Source organism: Mytilus californianus, unplaced genomic scaffold (genome assembly GCF_021869535.1).
Source record: "Mytilus californianus isolate M0D057914Y unplaced genomic scaffold, xbMytCali1.0.p SCAF_10, whole genome shotgun sequence".
Classification (NCBI taxonomy): domain Eukaryota; kingdom Metazoa; phylum Mollusca; class Bivalvia; order Mytilida; family Mytilidae; genus Mytilus; species Mytilus californianus.
This window is the reverse complement of record NW_026262582.1, coordinates 68,207,213-68,222,859: the sequence shown is the minus strand read 5'-3', so window position 1 is coordinate 68,222,859 and position 15,647 is coordinate 68,207,213. Positions and strand designations below refer to the sequence as shown.

Genomic DNA, 15,647 nt, shown 5'->3' with positions numbered 1-15,647 from the left:
ATTTGTGTTTCAAAAAAATGGATCAAAATTTCGAAATTTTCACTTTCTAAACTTTTTCCTCCCTCAGCTCACTACCAAAGACTTTTATTTTTGCAACCATTTTCTACATAAGGAAATGCCTGTACCAAGTCAGGAATATGACAGTTGTTTTCCCTTCGTTAGATGTGTTTTGATTTTGCTATTTTATAAAGGAATTTCCGTTTTGAATTTCCCTTGGAGTTCGGTACTTTTATTTTACCTTTTTTTTTTACCCAAACAGAAAATTGTCTAAGTGACATTTTTCCCGATTGGACTAAATAGCTGTAAGGGGTATTTGATAACTAGTGTTGTAACACCACTGTCCCAGTTTAGAGATCACAAACATGATTATAACCCCGCCACATTCTTTATGTCTCTGTAGCAAAAAGTAAAATAACAAAAATACCAAACTCCAAAGGAAATTCAAAACAGAAAGTCCTTTATAAATTGCAAAATCAAAAGCTCAAACACACCTAACAATAGGAAAACTTCTGTCATATTCCTGACTTGGTACAGGCATTTCCTTATGTAGAAAATGGTGCATTAAACCTGGTTTTATAGCTAGCTAAACCTCTCACTTGTATGACAGTCACATAGAATTCCATTATATTGACAACAATGTGTGAACAAAACAAACAGAATTAAAATAGGAGCCTGTAATTCAGTGGTTGTTGATGGTTTATGTGTCATTTTTGATTTTAGTAAATTGTGTTGTTTAAATAAGGCCGTTATTTTTTTTGTTAGAATTGTTTCACATTTTTTATGCCTGGGACTTTTATTTTCCGTCATAAAAGGAATCAATGAATATACATACCTTCTCCAAACTGTGATATTTCCTGCAAAAACAAAAACAAATCTAAATTATAAACTTGTTTTCATAAAAAAATACTTTTTTGAACTTTTAGCCTTAAGTAGAAGATCATGAAGATTGATTGATTGATTGTCAGTTGCTTAACATCCAGTGGCATGAAGATTGAAGTTCTGTTATATTGTCTATGCATTGTGTCAACTCCCAGATCACTGGACAATTAGCCATTTCATAATATAAAGAACTATGGGTTATTTTATTTTTCGTACACAAAAATGAAAATAACGTCACAACATTGGTTGAATTTCCAATCCCAACGTTTTGGTGTACACTTTTGAAAATAACACCCAGAATGAATTAAATTCAGTATTCAGGATGATAACAAGTTTATGTTTTTTGTTTATTATTTCTTCATAAATCAGACCCTTAGATTTCTTGTTATAATTGTTTTACATGTTGCCATATAGGTGCCTTTTATTACTTACTATACCAAATGGGTTTTGCTCAATGTTGAGCCCATTAGATGACCCATAGCTGTCAACATCCCAGTCATATGGTCCTGGTGGATAGCCATCTCACTGGCAATCATACAACATCTCATTTTTTCTATATTATATCATATAATAATAATTCTAATGCAATTTTTATGTAACAATTTTTTTCATTGGCTAAAAGTTACCGTCAAAACCACAGTTGACCAGGCGTAACTAAGGAGGGACCCGCCATTTTGAATTGATGGATCAACAAATGTTCGATTACTACAATATTAACGAAAATAAAATAATACCTACCTCGAATTCACCGTTTTAATGTAATTTTATCCGAATTTGAATCGTAGAGGTAATGTATTAACCAGTTTGTAAGTTTTCATTATTTATGACGTCACGTTTAGCCATGACGTCTTTGCACATAAATCATTCATGAAGTTTTGCTGAATTTGTTTGTATGTCAAATTTATACATTTTTTCAAGCTTTAACGTATCATTTCTTTTTGTAATGCATTAGAATCAGAATAACAGTACTGTAGTTGAAGAGTTGCCACCGTCAATTTTGATTTGACGGTCTCAAATATCCGTTTTACTGTATCAGCTACGCGTCGCCAGTAAAACTGCATTTGCGACTGTCAAACTCTTCAACTACAGTACTGTTATTCCTTATATATCAACCTTATTTTGTACTAAGCCAAAACATTCAATCAGATTTTTATCCCGCTACCTCACGAGGATTCCACAGAAAGAAAATTAATACAACACTGACACACGATTCTGACTTTTTGCTCTTAATCCTTATATAGTACTTGATTTTGGGAAAAAAGCCAATACCAGTTTTAAAGCCTTTAGACCATTGATTGAACTTATGACCTCAGCCAAACAAGATCAACCAATCACAAGATCCCTATGGCAGATATATTTCAAGCCTCATTTTCAAATGCAAAGTGGGTCAGATTTAATTAGTCAAGTTATTTGCCCTTGGTATCCTAGGTTCAAATAAAATATATCAAATCACCTAAATAAAGATTTTTCCCATGTTCAACAGTCCTGTTATTTCTTGGCAGTTTTCTGTCTCAATTACCTTTACCTCATGCTGACTTGCATTCATAAGTTTCATATAAAAAAACTTACTTTTTTAAGATAATCAGAATCATACAAAAATCTTGTTGTCCGACTTAAATCTTCATCCATTTTTCTTTCACTGACAAAATGCTGAAAAAATAGATAAATTTAAATAATCATAGCTTCGAACATAAGAAATTTGATGTTTATTCCATTTTAAGCTTTTCTGAACATCATACCCCTTAGACACCAATTTGAAATGTAAAATATTTTATTTTTGTTTTTTTTTTTGTTTTCTGTGTTGATGAGTTGATATATACCCAACATCTTCTATTCAAATTTTAATTTATCGGGGAAATTGCGACATTATAGGTTTCGCAATAATAGAGAGACAGACATGTACACCTTACAATTATTCCATACACCAAATGAAGATGATCTATTGCTATTAGTATATAAATAAACTGTTGGCACAGAGGTATGTCTCACCTGTTGGCATAAAATCCGGAAAAAGACAATCTGATGGAAAGCAACAGTGCTAATTAATTCAAAGTCGCTGGACCAACTAGTTGGTAAGGGCCTTAAAATGGTTGACAAACTGAGATGTACAGACAGCAATGTAACTTTATAGAAAATATTGTCTATTGTAAGTAGTTCAATTCAAACTTACTTTATCAGAAAATTTAACATTGAAAATTTTTGACTGATTGAAAGTCACTGGACCTAGGGGTAGGGCCTTGAAATAGTCGTCAAACTGATATGAACTGATAGTAATGCAACTTTATAGAAGATATCATTGATTTATCGCAAGTAGTTCATATTATTATAATTATTAAACTAACTCAAGCAGAAAACTTAACATTGAAAACTGCTTATCAATTCAAAGTCACTGGACTATGACCTAGGGGACAGAGTCTCAAAATTTTCAACCAACTGATATGTACTGATAGTAATGCATCTTCATACAAAATATCAATGATCTATCACAAGTAGTTTCTAACTTAAGAAACTTAACAATTGTTGATGCCGTCACCGGAAAAAAATACCTATGTCTCGTTTTCTGCGACTTTTGTCACAAGCGAGACAAAAACAATAATTTTTTTCAAACAGTCGCTGAACCATGAAAAAGAGGTCAAGGACAATGGACATATGACAGACTGAAACTTCGTAACATAAGGTATCTGTATACAAGGCATGATGCATCCAGGTCTTCTACCTTCTGAAATATAAAACTTTATTCAAATAGTTTACACCGCCCCCAACCTGATAGTAATCTTGGACTTTCGTTGCAAGCGGGACAATATAAAAACTTGCTGTTTGAATTTTGATAGCATTTTTTGTATGCAGCTTTTCCTGAAATCCACTAATTAACCTCACATTTTTATCCCTTTTTCAACAATTGCAATATTAAGAGCACACAATTATTATGAATGCACCATATTTTAAATATGGATAGTCCATTTTCCAATTACCATTGCTTCCCTTTGTCAATGGTAGACTGGTACCATACCGAACAAAATCGGCTTTTGATAAGTTAAAAGTGTTATATATCAGCGTAAGAACCAATTTTTAGTGAAAAATAAACTATTTGTATCAAAAGTTTTTAGCTGAATCAAAAATTAAATGTAGTTAAAAGATTTAAGAACTTAAAAGGTTATACACATTTAATAAGCACAGATAAATTTGCTCTTTTAGCTGGTTCTCCATTGATATTTAAAATTTATGTCCCTCTTAAGGGAGACAACTAAAAAAAAAGGTAATAAATTACAGGGTCAATTATGGCCGTTCCATTAAAACATACATGGGACCCAGGGAAGGCACTTCCAAATCTCAACTATGGGTGGGTGTCATCTATGTTTTTGCATAGTGGAAATATAAATGAAATTTACCTCTATAGGTGGTTACCCCATTTTTAAAATGCCTTCCCTGGGTACCATGTATGTTTTAATGGAACAGCCCTTATGGGAAATGGCAAATAGATTATTAAATAAAAAATACCTTAACATCAGCTCTAAGTTGAGCTATCTGTTTATCGTCCATTCTGTCAGCCCTATCTATGTTCTTTTTAAGGTCAACAGCACTATTCTGTCTCATATGGAAGGTATCACCTAAAATATAATAACCACTATATCAGGTTGTCGTTTGTTGCAGTATTTCATATTTGTTTTTTGTTTATTGTTTTGTACTAAAATCAGTCTATAGTTTTCTCAATTGAATTGTTTCACATTTTTCATATCAGGGCCTTTTATAGCCCACTATACGGTATGTTTTTTCTCATTGTTGAAGGCTATACAGTTGCCTATAATTGCTTACATCCACTTCATTTGATCTATGGTTGATAGTTGTCTCATTGGCAATCATACCAAAATTTCAATTTTGGCTACTATTTTTCAGTGACTATCACAAAATTGATGATAGATGGATGATTTCTTAACAACCAGTGGCAAATATTAGACAAGTATTCAATAACGAGCATTATCATGATCATATGGCCATAATCTTAAAAAAATGTCAGGAAAATGACAGCACTTTCTCGTTCATTTCATCTGCTGGTCCTACTATGGCCAACGGTTTTGGTCTCTTGATCTTTCAAATCGAATTTAAGAGATTCTTAGTACATCACAAGTTCTTTTTTCAAGATTTGACTGACAAAAATAAGACTCTATAGTGACAAGTTTCTGAGCAACACAACAGGTGCCACATGTGGAGCAGGATCTGCCTACCCTTCAGGAGCACCTGAGATCACCACCCACCCACCCCCCCGTTTTGGTTTGGTTCGTGTTGCTTAGTATTTGGTTTTTCTATGTTGTGTTTTGTGTACTGTTGTTTGTCTGTTTGTCTTTTTCTATTTTAAGCCACGGCGTTGTCAGTACAACTTCGACTTATGAGTATGAATGTCCCTTTGGTATGTTTCGTCTCTCTTTTACAAACTTACTTGCCACAACTTTGACTTGGTCCATTTGTTGGATTAGTTCAACCTCTCGGTCATTTAAACTGAAAATAAAAATCTTTTTTTAAAATAGAAGTTTTTAAAAAATTTTAAATTCTAAATTCTATAATGCATCTTACTGATTTGAAAAACTTTTGATTCACAACTTTTTTTTTTTCATCTGTGAAGTCTTTATAAACTACAACTGTCCTCTTTATCTTGACCATAGATATGTTCCACGTGTCGTTGCCACAATCCTTTCCTTATTTTCTTGACTGAGACATCACCAAGTGTGACCTATCACCAGATTTTTACTTGCAATGGCCATATGGTGACCTAATGTTGTTTACTTCTATGTCATTTGGTCTCTGGTGGAATGTTGTCTCATTGGCAATTATATCACATCTTATTTTCATATGCTCAATCCTATCGTCTTGAAGTTAATATAATTCTTTCTTGAGCTTTAAACTTTGAATCTTACAAATTAAAAGCAACTGATTTATAGATTATCTATATATGGTTTGAATTTTCAGCAATTTGTATCTTACCAGGTCCTCATTTCATCAAAGACAGATTTTATTCGTTTGTAGTTTTTATCCATCTCTTCATCCAGTATCAAACGTAATCTTTCTAACGACACTGTTTGTCTGTGTAAGTCTTTAACTGATTTCTCTAAAGCTGAAAACAAATAAAATTATGTTGTACTATTACGGACACTATTTTCCAAATATTTTTTTTCAATCTTTCTTTCTTTTTTTTTTTTTTTAACAGTGAATCATTTTTTTTTTTATAATCATATCTCCATTTATACTTATTTCCCTTGATTTAATATGAAGGTCTGGAAGGGGGTTTACAGAATAGAGAATATTTGGCAAAAAATATAAAGAATAGAGAAAAATGGACCAAAAAAATAAAAAATGGAGAATAATGAGGTGCTAAAATATGAAGAATAGAGAATGATGGGCAAAAAGTATAAAGAATACAGGAAAAAGGCCTAAAGAATTAACTTATTCAGAAATGAAAGACCCCATCCAGACCCTCTAATATTTTATGTAGATAATTCAAATCAGTAACTTATCATTGTATGTTCTGTTACACTACAAATTATGTTTGATAATCATGACAGGTATTATTCTGATACCGTAATCATTGCTGACTATACAGTATGGGGTTTTCTCATTGTTGAAGGCTTTATAGTGACCTATAATTGCTTACATCCACCCATTAGAACTCTGGTGGATAGTTATCACATTGGCAATCATACCACATCTCCTGAATTCTATACAGGAGTTGTGAGTGTCAAATAAAATGGCTGTTTGTAAGTTTGTTTATTTTTCTGTTCTCTATCAACCTTGATGTCTGTATTTTCACGTTGTGTAGAAAGAGTGTACCTTTGAAGTCGGTGAAAATTTATTGTCTTTATAATGGTAAAGAAATATGACAATAAGTTAAGACATACACGTTCATAATATCCATTCCACAACATGTAAATTTCACCAATTTAAAAGGGTTTTAATTTGTACAAATGTGAATAAAGATCTTAGTTGAAATCAAACCTTCTTGATTACATGGATCCAAGACTTAGACTAAAATAGATGTTTAATTTTCATAAAATTTTGACAAAATATTTACTTTGACCTGACAAAAAAAAAAACTTTTTTTTTAAATTTGAAAAACACAAGTAACAGGAATAAATTCATTGAATATATAGCAGTTTGACAAACACTAATTTTGATCATTGAGAAGCTTGATATGTCTTTACAAATAGTATGTGATTAAACCATTCAGCTGATTTTTTAAAGACTTCATTCCCATAGGTGTTCTGTACCCTCTTAAATGAAAATTTATAACTAAGCTAAATTGATAATAAATAGATAAATGTTTGAGGGCTGTTCCATTGAAACCTACATGGTATCCAGTGAAAGCACTTTGAAAATAGGGTTACCATGGTTACCACCCATAGTAGCAATTTTGGAGACCTGCATAAATTTTAAACCTGTACAATATAACATATCACTTCTTTGCGTAGTGGCAAATTCTACTTGCCTTCCCTGGGTCCCATGTAAACAAAGGAGATGTATGATTGCCAAGGAGACAACTATCCACCAGAGTTCAGATGAAGTGGATGTAAGCAATTATAGACTACCGTGAGGCCTTTAACTATGAAAAAACCCATACTGTTTAGTCATCTATAAAAGGCCTGATTTGAAAAATGTGAAACAGTTCAAACAAGAAAACTAACGACCTTATTTATAACATAACCCTTTACAAAAAAAAAATATGACAGACATGAACCAACAACAACCACTGAACTACAGGCTCCTGACTTGGGACAGGCACATGTACGTTTTTATGGAACAGTCCTGACATATTTCTTATTTGCACTAAACCTACTTTTGTGAATCTGTTTGGGCAGTGAGTGACCATCTGAAATTCTTTCACTCGCTGTTCTCTGCCTATGAGAATGAGAAGCTGCTGAAAAATTCAAAAAAAAATGTCATGTTGCATTTGCCATTTTACACAAAATTGAATAGATTATGCCATATTTTTGCATTTCAAAAAAAAACAATTCTAACTTTAAATAAATTCTGTTTCTTTGTTTCATTTAGTAAAATGGGAGCAGTTTTCACATTGGAATCCTAAATGATGATGATGGATGGCTGTTTATGTAGGAGGGCGTGTCATCCCACCCCAATTCCCCAAAAAAGTACATTCTTTCACTGATCCCCAAAAATTAATCATTAATTCCTGAGTCCCGATAAGTAACATCCTGAATTCCTGCGAAAACAAAGGCCTTATCTTGAATTCCAGCAAAAATAAGGGCCCAATCCTGATGTCCTGAAAAAGGTCCTTCAGCCCCTCTGTATAAGTAAACCACAAGTTTTTTAAGTTTGCATCTAAAGATTTTACTTTCTTTTTTTCTAGTGCAAATTTGACATTTATAAGACATTAAAGAAACAATTACTTAATGAGGAAAAATGTGGGAATATCTTTCAGCAGACTCATTTAAATTCCCAGCGATAATTTTGTTTAAAACATTGAATAAGTGACAAGTCATGTTTAGGCCAAAAATAAACTCTAAATTGTTTGATCTTGCCTACTTACCCACCTAAAAAGTAGCCTAACCCGAAAAATTTTATGACACAAATCGTTTCAATTTTTTTTTTTTTAGATTTTCCTGCTTTTAATGTTGTTTTCTTTTCTAAAAAAAGTAACTTATGTTGTTGGCAAAAAAAAAATTAAATCCCTACCTACCTACCCAAACCCTTCAAGGCATGGGTAGGCAACATCAAACAAAGAATTTTTTTAAGGGTGGCCTAATCAATAAAATGCTCCGCTGGGGCGCAGCTTGATACGACCGCAGAGGTCGAACCCTGAACAGTTGGGGCAAGTATGGACACAACATTCAAGCTTGATACAGCACTGAATTTGGATTGTAATTAAATATTTGACACCGCATAGGTTTCTGACACAGAATGAATGTGGTCTAAGAACTTAAATTTTTTTAATTTACCTATTCAAACCATATCATTATCATTTGCTTTTATATATAAATCAGAAATAACCAATTTAAAATGGAAAATTTTAAAGAAAAAAACGAAAAAAAAATCCCCCCCCAAATTTTTTGAACCCCTTTATGATTCATCACCCCCAAACTCAATCCCAGCCTCCCCTTTGTGGTATGGTTCCTTGCAGTACAATTTCAGAGAGATCCATACACTTGAACACAAGTTATTGTCTGGAAACTAGAAGAATGCTTGTTTTTTTGCCCCTTATTCCTAAACCATTTGGGCAATTACCCCCAAACTCAATTCCAGCTTTCCCTTTGTGATATGGAACCTTGTAGTACAATTTCATAAAGATCCATACACGTACACACAAGTTATTGTCATGAAACTAGAAAAATGCTTGTTTTTTGCCCCTTTTTGGCCCCTAATTCCTAAAATTGGAGGCAATTACCCCCAAAATCAATCCCAGCATTCCCTTTGTGATATGAAACCTTGTAGTACAATTTCATAAAGATCCATACACGTACACACAAGTTATTGTCATGAAGCTAGAAAAATGTTTGTTTTTTGCCCCTTTTGGCCCCTAATTCCTAAAATTTGGAGGCAATTACCCCAAAAATCAATCCCAGCATTCCTTTTGTGATATGGAACCTTGTGGTACAATGTCAGAGAGATCCATACACTTACACACAAGTTATTGCCATTAAACTAGAAAAATGCTTGTTTTTTGCCAATTTTTTGGCCCTTAATTCCTAAAATTTGGAAGCAATTACCCCCAAAATCAATCCCAGCATTCCCTTAGTGATATTGAATCTTGTGGTACAATGTCAGAGAGATCCATACACTAACACACAAGTTATGTCTGGAAGTTACAAAAATGCTTAACTGTTGGTACCATAACCCCCAAAATCAATCCCCACCTTCCTTTTGTGGTATTGAACCTTATGGTAAAATTTCATAGAGATCCATTCACTTAAACTAAAGTTAGAGTGCGAAAACCAATGTGTCTTCGGACGACGATGACGCCAACGTCATACCAATATACGACCGCAAAAAAAAAGTCTTTTCTATCTTTTACCTGAATGATGTGGTCTAGAATGTGGATGTGTTTGTCGCTGAGGGGCTGGGGGTTGTGATGAAATGTTTTCTGGCAGTGTGCTAACAAGAGGCTGACTCTTGGTCGTTGATGATTGTGTTAATTTTGCATTAGATGGTTGCCCTGGTTTTCCACCAGTTTGAGGTGATTGTGATTTATTTCGTTGAGTTGATGATCCTGTTGCTATGGGCGACTGGGATTTTTTGCGATTGGGTCCTGACGATGACGGATGCGGATCAGAACGAATTGATACTGCTACTGGTTTATCGGCTGTCCTCGAGGATGATACAGAATTATCTGCATGACGTGAAGTGGTTATTGAATTCTGTGGAGTTTTCCCTGGTGATACATGATTGACTTTTGCATGTTTCTGAGTCGATACTGAATTCTGCGATGTGTCAGTAGGCCATACATGGTTGACATTTGCATGTTTCTGAGACGATACAGAATTCTGTGATGTGTCGGTAGGCGTTACGTGATTGACTTTATCACATTCAGTAATACTGGGGACTGTACAAGTAGTTGGCGAGAGAGACAAACTGCTGACTGAGCTGGATATATCACTGATGGAGTTTGTCTTTACTGGCTCTGTGTCAGATTCAATGGAACCTGAAAATTAGCAAAAAGTATATTTGTACCCATGAAAATGGATGAATCTGCAGTAGGCACAAAAAAAACCCAGCATTTTGAAATTTACGACATATGTGATTCCAAACTGTTAACATGTGATTAAACGTAACAAATGCAGAGGGAAATTCAGTGGACCACTTCTCGTTAGGGCTATCCCTTCAGCAGAAAAACAAGATTATTTTAGAAATACCCTAGTGATTGGGTAGGATCCTATTGGAAATAGTCATTTATCGACATTTTGAGAGCTTTGTCATGTGTGTAGCACTTTGTTATATTCAGCCAAAAGTACAAAATCTTAACAAATTTACCATTTGCAACAATGCCGTTTGGAACGGTTTCTGCTGAAGACACGTCTCCATTAACATGAGACGAGTTGTCATTTGCAGGTTTTTTCTTTTTATTTCTTTTCTTTTTCGGGGCCTTGTTCCCTGGGTAATGCCATTCTTGCAATGCTTGTTTGGCTCCATCTGAAATTTACAACAATACACATCATTATTTTATATAAAAAGTAAAATAACAAAAATACCGAACTCCAAGGAAATATAAAAATGGAAAGTCCTTTATGGCAAAATCAAAAGCTTAAACACATCAAATGAATAGAAAACAACTGTCATATTCCTGACTTGTTACAGGCATTTCCATATGTAGAAAATGTTGGAATAAACCTGGTTTTATAGCTAGCTAAACTTCACTTGTATGACATTTGCATAAAATTCCATTATATTGACAACGATGTGTGAACAAAACATACAGACATCATAGGTAAAAATGTCAAAAATAGGGGCACAGCCGTCAACATTGTGTTATAATCTTAATCATAAATCATTCATGTGTTCACTTATTTTCCAATCTGATTGAAATATAGATCCTGTGTCCATGCTCATTTACAAGGATCTGACAATCCTCTGTCCTACTTTCTGTTTCTAATATTATCCTCTGTCCTACTTTCTGTTTCCAATCCTCTGTCCTACTTTCTGTTTCTAATCCTATGTCCTAGTTTCTGTTTCCTATGCTCTATCCTACTTTCTGTTTCCAATCCTCTGTTCTACTTTGTTTCTAATCTTCTGTCCTACTTTCTGTTTCTTATCCTCTGACCGATTTTCTGTTTCCAATCATCTGTCCTACTTTCTGTTTCCAATCTTCTGTCCTACTTTCTGTTTCCAATCCTCTGTCCTACTTTCTGTTTCCAATCATCTGTCCTTCTTTCTGTTTCCAATCCTCTGTCCTTCTTTCTGCTTCCAATCCTCTGTCCTACTTTCTGTTTCCAATCCTCTGTCCTACTTTCTGTTTCCAATCATCTGTCCTTCTTTCTGTTTCCAATCCTCTGTCCTTCTTTCTGCTTCCAATCCTCTGTCCTACTTTCTGTTTCCAATCCTCTGTCCTACTTTCTGTTTCCAATCCTCTGTCCTACTTTCTGTTTCCAATCCTCTGTCCTTCTTTCTGCTTCCAATCCTCTGTCCTACTTTCTGTTTCCAATCTTCTGTCCTACTTTCTGTTTCCAATCCTGTGTCCTTCTTTCTGCTTCCAATCCTCTGTCCTACTTTCTGTTTCCAATCCTCTGTTCTTCTTTCTGTTTCCAATCCTCTGTACTACTTTCTGTTTCCTATCCTCTGTCCTTCTTTCTGCTTCCAATCCTCTGTACTACTTTCTGTTTCCTATCCTCTGTCCTTCTTTCTGCTTCCAATCCTCTGTCCTACTTTCTGCTTCCAATCCTCTGTCCTACTTTCTGTTTCCAATCCTCTGTTCTTCTTTCTGTTTCCAATCCTCTGTCCTACTTTCTGTTTCCTATCCTCTGTCCTACTTTCTGTTTCCAATTACGCTGTTCAACTTTCTGTTTCCAATCATCTGTCCTACTTTCTGTTTCCAATCTTCTGTCCTAAGTTCTGTTTCCAATACTCTGTCCTACTTTCTGTTTCTGATATCTTTCAGAAGCTTTAGGTTTTTTTTGTAGTGATACACATTTTCAAAAATGTGAAGTGTGAAATTTCATTGGATGATGTTATAAATACCAGAACAGAAAGTAGGAGTTTGTCAGATCCTTGTAAGCAAAACTTGTACACAGGATAGGTATTTTAATCAGATTGCTTATTTCCTTGAAATTTGATTTTAAATATTTATAAATTTATATAAGGCAAAGGTCAAGGATAAAAAAAACAACAATCAGACAGGTTAAATGCTATAAATTATACTAAGAAATAAACTATCTATATCTAATCGTTTTTGCACCATAAATAAACTTGAGAAAGGATTTCTATACAGAATACATTTCACTCATTGTTGAAAACCATACCAGCATTTGTTTACATCCAAATCATTTGGTATTTTTTTTTTTTAGAGTTGATTCATTTGCAATTATACCACATCTCCTTATTTTTATATTAAGGTAGTTTACAACTTCTTTCATAATTTGAATGCCCTATTCGTATTATGCAATGTTGTTTTTCGTAGACTACTATTCATTGAGAAAAAAAAATTGAGAAAAATATCTTCATATTCTTCATATTTTTCCAAAAGTTTCATCTCTCATTCTGCTGGCAATTAACCCTTTTGTGGACTAATCCCGGTTTATATATGCTTCAGACAGCTTTACCGGGATTGGCATACCTCTATTATATTTCCTGTTGAAAAACATTGCAAATATGAGTTATCTTTCTTTGTTTGTTGCCTGGATGAAAGTGTAAACATGGTGGCGCTTCCATTTGATGACATCTTAGGCCCGAGAACACAGTTATTTCGTAGTGCATTTCTTTTAGACAATAAATTCAAATTAAAAAAATCGCACCTGCTCTATCTTAAAAAGATTTTTACAGTGTAGTGTACTACTATTGATACAAATAATATCAAAATTATAGAAACTTCTACCAGCTCTAACTCAAAATATTGACAATTCTGTGTTAATGGGGGCTAAAATTCAGTTTGACAGCTTCAGACATTCTAATTTTTGACCTTTTTTAACTGGACCAAATCACTACTTAACATAAAGATTCAGCACCCAAATTTTTTTTAACATGTAATTTCATCCCTTTACTTAATATTTCACGCATAAAATATCAAGAAATAAATTGGGAAAGTGTATCAAAAAAAAAATGCAAGTTATACACTGTCCACACTAGGGACTATATTAGTAAGACAACGAAAACCAAAGGACGATAACTGTGTCCTTGGACCACCAAGTCAAAATCAACTGAAATTTACGGAATTTGAAATAAGGGAACACTTTTTTTGAAAGAATTTGGGCCACTGCTTATTTCAAATCTTGCTACTGTAAACTAGGTTTTTCAACATTGCAAAACTCAGATTACCTACTTTGTAAATTTGTAAATTAATTAATTAACAAGATTATAATAATTAATTAATAAGATTATAAGTAAGTATTATCATACCTTCAACATATCCCTGTATAGCCTTCTCTACGTTATAATCATAAAACTGTAAAACTAGGATTATCTCGTTATTACTTTTCCCAGGTACGACTTCACGGACGGCATTCACCTGGAAAAGTAGAAAAGTTGTCATATTATAACATGAATAAAAAAAAATAAAAGAAGGTGTCCATGGCACACATATGCCCCTACTTGTAAATATACTGCAAATTCAGCAGTTTTTCAATTTATAAAGGGAAATAAATTAAGAACAGTAAAAGTGACGAAAATTTAATTTGAGCTTGATCTGTGTTTGGTGGTAATTAACATTGTGTGTTAGTTTCATGATACTAAAGTTAGAGAACAGAAACTAATTTTTGGGATGTATGGTTAGACTGAATTACAGACGAACAAGGGTAAAACTTAATGCCCCCTCCGACATGACCAGGCATAAAAGCTCATCAAAGATACCAGGCTTATAATTTTGTATGCCAGACGCACATTTTGTCTACAAAAGACTCATCAGTGATGCTCAAATAATATTAAAATAAATAATAATAATTAACAGATAGTATAGGAGTGGAAAATGAAGAAGAAAAAGAAAAAAACAAGAAAAAAGGAATTTATCCAGTTACATCCCTATCTAAATTGTTTAATTTGGGTTTTTTTCTTGCCATGGCATTGGCAGTTTGTTTTCGACATATATATATATATATATGAGTTTGAATATCCCTTTGGTATCTTTCGCCTCTCTTTTAATTACAGAAAAAAACAAGAAATGAATGTAACAGGATGCTGTTACGAAGTCTCCCAAACGAAGCTCCCATAATTCATAATTCCCAGGGTCGCCAGACATTGGGCAACTTCCAGTGAAAATTGGTTTAGTAAAGTTATATGCATTAGTGATGCCTGGGGACTAACCTTGTATATCATTCAAATCATCTTGGCATGACAAACCAGAATATATATGGTTTAGGGGTGGGGATCTCGACCATTTACAAGATACTAGAACATTGGGGGTGGGGAGGAACCCCTGGGGACTGGCCCTATACGTCATTCAAATGTTCATTACATGACGAACAGGAATATATATGGTTTAGGGGTGGGGATCTCAACCATTTACAAAATATTAGAACATTGGGGGTGGGGGGGGGACCCCAGGGGACTGACCGTATACGTCATTCAAATGTTCGAGACATGACAAATAGGAATATATATGGTTTAGGGGTGGGGATAACCATTTACAAGATATTAGAACTTTCTCAAATGGCAGGGGGTGGGGGTGACCCCTGGGGACTAAGCCTGTATTTCATTTGATGTGCTTTATCATGACAAACCAGAATATATATGGTTTAGGGGTGGGGATCTCGACCATTTACAAGATACTAGAACATTGGGGGTGGGGAGGAACCCCTGGGGACTGGACCTATACGTCATTCAAATGTTCATTACATGACGAACAGGAATATATATGGTTTAGGGGTGGGGATCTCAACCATTTACAAGATATTAGAACATTGGGGGTGGGGGGGGGACCCCTGGGGACTGACCGTATACGTCATTCAAATGTTCTAGACATAACAAATAGGAATATATATGGTTTAGGGGTGGGGATCTCGACCATTTACAAGATATTAGAACTTTCTCAAATGGCAGGGGGTGGGGATGACCCCTGGGGACTAACCCTGTATATCATTCAAACCATCTTAGCATGACAAACCAGAATATATATGGTTTAGGGG

General features: G+C 34.2%; 1 protein-coding gene across 7 annotated transcripts in view; it reads right to left on the bottom strand.

Moving 5' to 3' along the window:
• The window catches only part of LOC127718407 (spermatogenesis-associated serine-rich protein 2-like), a 42,630-nt gene that overhangs the window by 8,124 nt on the left and 18,859 nt on the right, over positions 1 to 15,647 (bottom strand). For 6 of the 7 annotated variants that reach the window (XR_007989811.1, XR_007989812.1, XM_052224420.1 and 3 more), the window contains exons 3-11: positions 13,927 to 14,035; positions 10,852 to 11,010; positions 9,896 to 10,522; positions 7,703 to 7,783; positions 5,857 to 5,986; positions 5,315 to 5,373; positions 4,378 to 4,487; positions 2,449 to 2,529; positions 833 to 854 (exon numbers count right to left, since the gene is read on the bottom strand). Coding sequence is in view for 5 of the 7 variants with exons in the window: in XM_052224420.1 (XP_052080380.1) it covers positions 833 to 854; positions 2,449 to 2,529; positions 4,378 to 4,487; positions 5,315 to 5,373; positions 5,857 to 5,986; positions 7,703 to 7,783; positions 9,896 to 10,522; positions 10,852 to 11,010; positions 13,927 to 14,035 (1,378 nt within the window). In the remaining 2 variants the exon portion in view is untranslated. The remainder of the gene's footprint in view (positions 1 to 832; positions 855 to 2,448; positions 2,530 to 4,377; positions 4,488 to 5,314; positions 5,374 to 5,856; positions 5,987 to 7,702; positions 7,784 to 9,895; positions 10,523 to 10,851; positions 11,011 to 13,926; positions 14,036 to 15,647) is intronic. The other variant, XM_052224417.1, reaches the window with a different exon arrangement.